General features: G+C 37.5%; 1 protein-coding gene across 1 annotated transcript; it reads right to left on the minus strand.

Annotated features, from left to right (window-relative positions):
* Window positions 1-576: 576 nt before the first annotated feature.
* Window positions 577-2,603, minus strand: LOC111386036 (ATP-dependent zinc metalloprotease FTSH 10, mitochondrial-like). Its single transcript, XM_023010466.1, has 3 exons — window positions 2,469-2,603; window positions 1,526-1,753; window positions 577-1,209 (listed from the first exon to the last, which is right to left on the minus strand). The coding sequence occupies exons 1-3, from the start codon at window positions 2,526-2,528 to the stop codon at window positions 733-735; spliced, it is 765 nt and encodes a 254-aa protein (XP_022866234.1). The 5' UTR covers window positions 2,529-2,603; the 3' UTR covers window positions 577-732.
* Between the last annotated feature and the right edge of the window lie 6 nt (window positions 2,604-2,609).

Genomic DNA, 2,609 nt, shown 5'->3' on the forward strand with positions numbered 1-2,609 from the left:
TAGCATCAACCCCAGACTACATAGGTATTATAGAAAAGTAACATCTAGTATGCCCACGACATCGAATTGACACAAATGGAATGTTAACAAGGCAGGAATTCCACTGTTATAAACATGTCTAAACCTCTTAAATCTCCATTTCCTTAATTTGACCTCAATCAATACCACCTTCATCACGTGTCCACACCTAAAGAAATTTGGGCATACCACCAGCAAAAAGGTAATTTCCAAAGAGTTTTGATCATCGGATTTCATAAGCATACAGAGCACCGGCTTAACAAATTTGCAATAAACAAGCAGACAGGTATAAGCATACGTGCTTCAAATATTAATTGAACTGCAAGCTTCAGACATATTTGTACTTTTCAAGGATTCGATCTCGAAACAAGTTCCATACCTCAAGTAACAAGGATTTAAAACTTGCTGCTAATAGACATAGCACCAGTTCTTCCCGCAAAATCATCCTGATAATAAGATGTATTGTGTGATGAAGTCATCCGAAGCTTGCAGGTGTTATCAATTTCACAATTTGGTAAAAACTGCAATTAACCAGACCAGGCAGTGTATAAATCATAATGATGCAAGTCATTCACAGACCATAATGCATTGAGAAAATGTTTGTTACACGGTGCTTGACAAGATCAGATAGTATAATTAATTAAATCTTGACTTCTTTTTTGTTAATAATATCCAATACTATCCAATTTACCTTCAGAAACAAGCTTCCAGCGATTATGCTGGAACAATATCTGGATCCAGAGGTGGTGATCGCTCATCCTCTACAGGCTTGCCATTAGAGATATCTTTAGTTTCTGTATCTTCTAGAAACCCTTCCTTGAACCTATCATAGTTTGTAGGTTCACTACTCTTAAAGGGACGCTCACCGAGTACTCGGACCAAGTCTTCTTGATGTAAGACCTCCTTCTCCAGTAACAATTCAGCAATTTGTGCTACATGCTCTTTATGTTCCTCGATTAGCAGTGAAGTGCGGTCATATGCCTTAGCTACCCATTCTCTGACTTCACTGTCAATGATCGCAGCAGTCTTGCTGCTGTATGGCTTGGTCATCTCCATTGCATCATCCCTTTGAGGAAAAGAAAGAAGACCAACATTGTCACTGAAACCGTACACAGCCACTTGAGCATAGGTCATCTTGGTGACTTTCTCCAAATCATTCTGGGCTCCTGTTGAGATCTTCCCAATCAAAACCTTCACGAAATGGAAATTTGATCACTCGTTCCCAACTTTAATTACTGGTCACAGAAAACAGGAGTTCGAAACCACTATATGAAATGCAGACTGAGAAATAATGGACAAAAAAGATGCAGTTGAAATCTTATCTTTATGAAGTGTTATTTCCTATACAGCATTACAAGTTCCCTGGGACTAACACAAACAACCATCTGTGGCCTCCAAAAACACTATTGAATAGGAAATGATTCTGTAATATAGGACAGGACTCGTACTGACTGGTTATTTGTATTTATTAACAGAGACTTATGCGATATATATACACAGCAATCACCTGTTCTGCTGCTCGGCCACCAAGTGTCATGCACGTCATATCAAACAGCTGCTTTTTGGTCATCAAAAGATTTTCATTTGGAACATACTGAGCAAAACCAAGAGCTGCAGTACCACAAGGAACAATTGTGACTTTAAACAATGGTTCAGCATGCTCCAAAAACCAACCAGAAACAGCATGGCCAGATTCATGGTAAGCAACAGTTTGTCGTTCCAGCTTGCTTATGACCTGCAGAAGAGAATGGTTCAATTTCATCTCAAATCACATTCAAACCATAGAAATCGCAACTTACAGCACGTCTCCTGCCATTTCCGGTTGCGCTCATAACACTTCTATTCTCAATTTCTCTTTGCACCAGAAGGCAGAAAGAGATAAGTAATTTTCTCTTGACAGAAGAGGGCAGTTTCCATCCAGTTTTGTCCAAAATAGTTTTTCCTATTAATATGAATCAACTGGAAAAAGCCAAATACACTTGAGTTGTAGACTTGTAGTCGTGGAATCATTTTCAAAGAAGTGCTAAGCCAGAAGCAATGACAAGATCTTTACAAAGTTCAGCAGCCCGTAAATGCAAATTCAAGAGAAGAAAAACTAGCTCTTTTTTGAGCCCCATTATAAGTGAAAGAATGCATTTTTACATAGTGATTGATGGAGAATATGTGGTTAAAAAGTAATGAAAATTTTGAATTTGCGTGTAATATTATTTTATTGAAGAATGTGTGGTTGAAAATGAATTTGAAAAAATGAATTTTTGGAATAATCGGGCTCAAACAAGGGCCCAATGTTAATTATTTATTCTAATTTACACAAAACCATTAATTTGCCATTTAAAACTAGATAGCTAGAAATCAATTTGAAGAATGGAAATACAAAACATGGTGAAGAGTATACAAGATAAGGTGAAAATAACATAATCCAAATGATATGAACAGAAAAAGCACGTTACCTTGTTCTTCTTCTCCAGACCCCCAATAACCCGATATATAGCTGCCTCAAAATGTTGCATTGTAATTATTGTACTCTCAGTCCTTGCAGCTATCAGTGCAGCTTCATTGCAAACATTTGCAATGTCTGCTCCAGCAAATCC

Source organism: Olea europaea, unplaced genomic scaffold (assembly GCF_002742605.1).
Source record: "Olea europaea var. sylvestris unplaced genomic scaffold, O_europaea_v1 scaffold3384, whole genome shotgun sequence".
NCBI lineage: Eukaryota > Viridiplantae > Streptophyta > Magnoliopsida > Lamiales > Oleaceae > Olea > Olea europaea.

What these genes read in the sequence shown, in the direction of transcription:
- LOC111386036 (XM_023010466.1), bottom strand. Translation starts at nt 2,528, where the DNA reads ATGCAACATTTTGAGGCAGCTATATATCGGGTTATTGGGGGTCTGGAG. An exon ending in GTCTGGAGAAGAAGAACAAG is followed by an intron (nt 1,754 to 2,468) that starts GTAACGTGCTTT and finishes TCTCTTCTGCAG; the next exon opens with GTCATAAGCAAGCTGGAACG. An exon ending in GTGGCCGAGCAGCAGAACAG is followed by an intron (nt 1,210 to 1,525) that starts GTGATTGCTGTG and finishes CATTTCGTGAAG; the next exon opens with GTTTTGATTGGGAAGATCTC.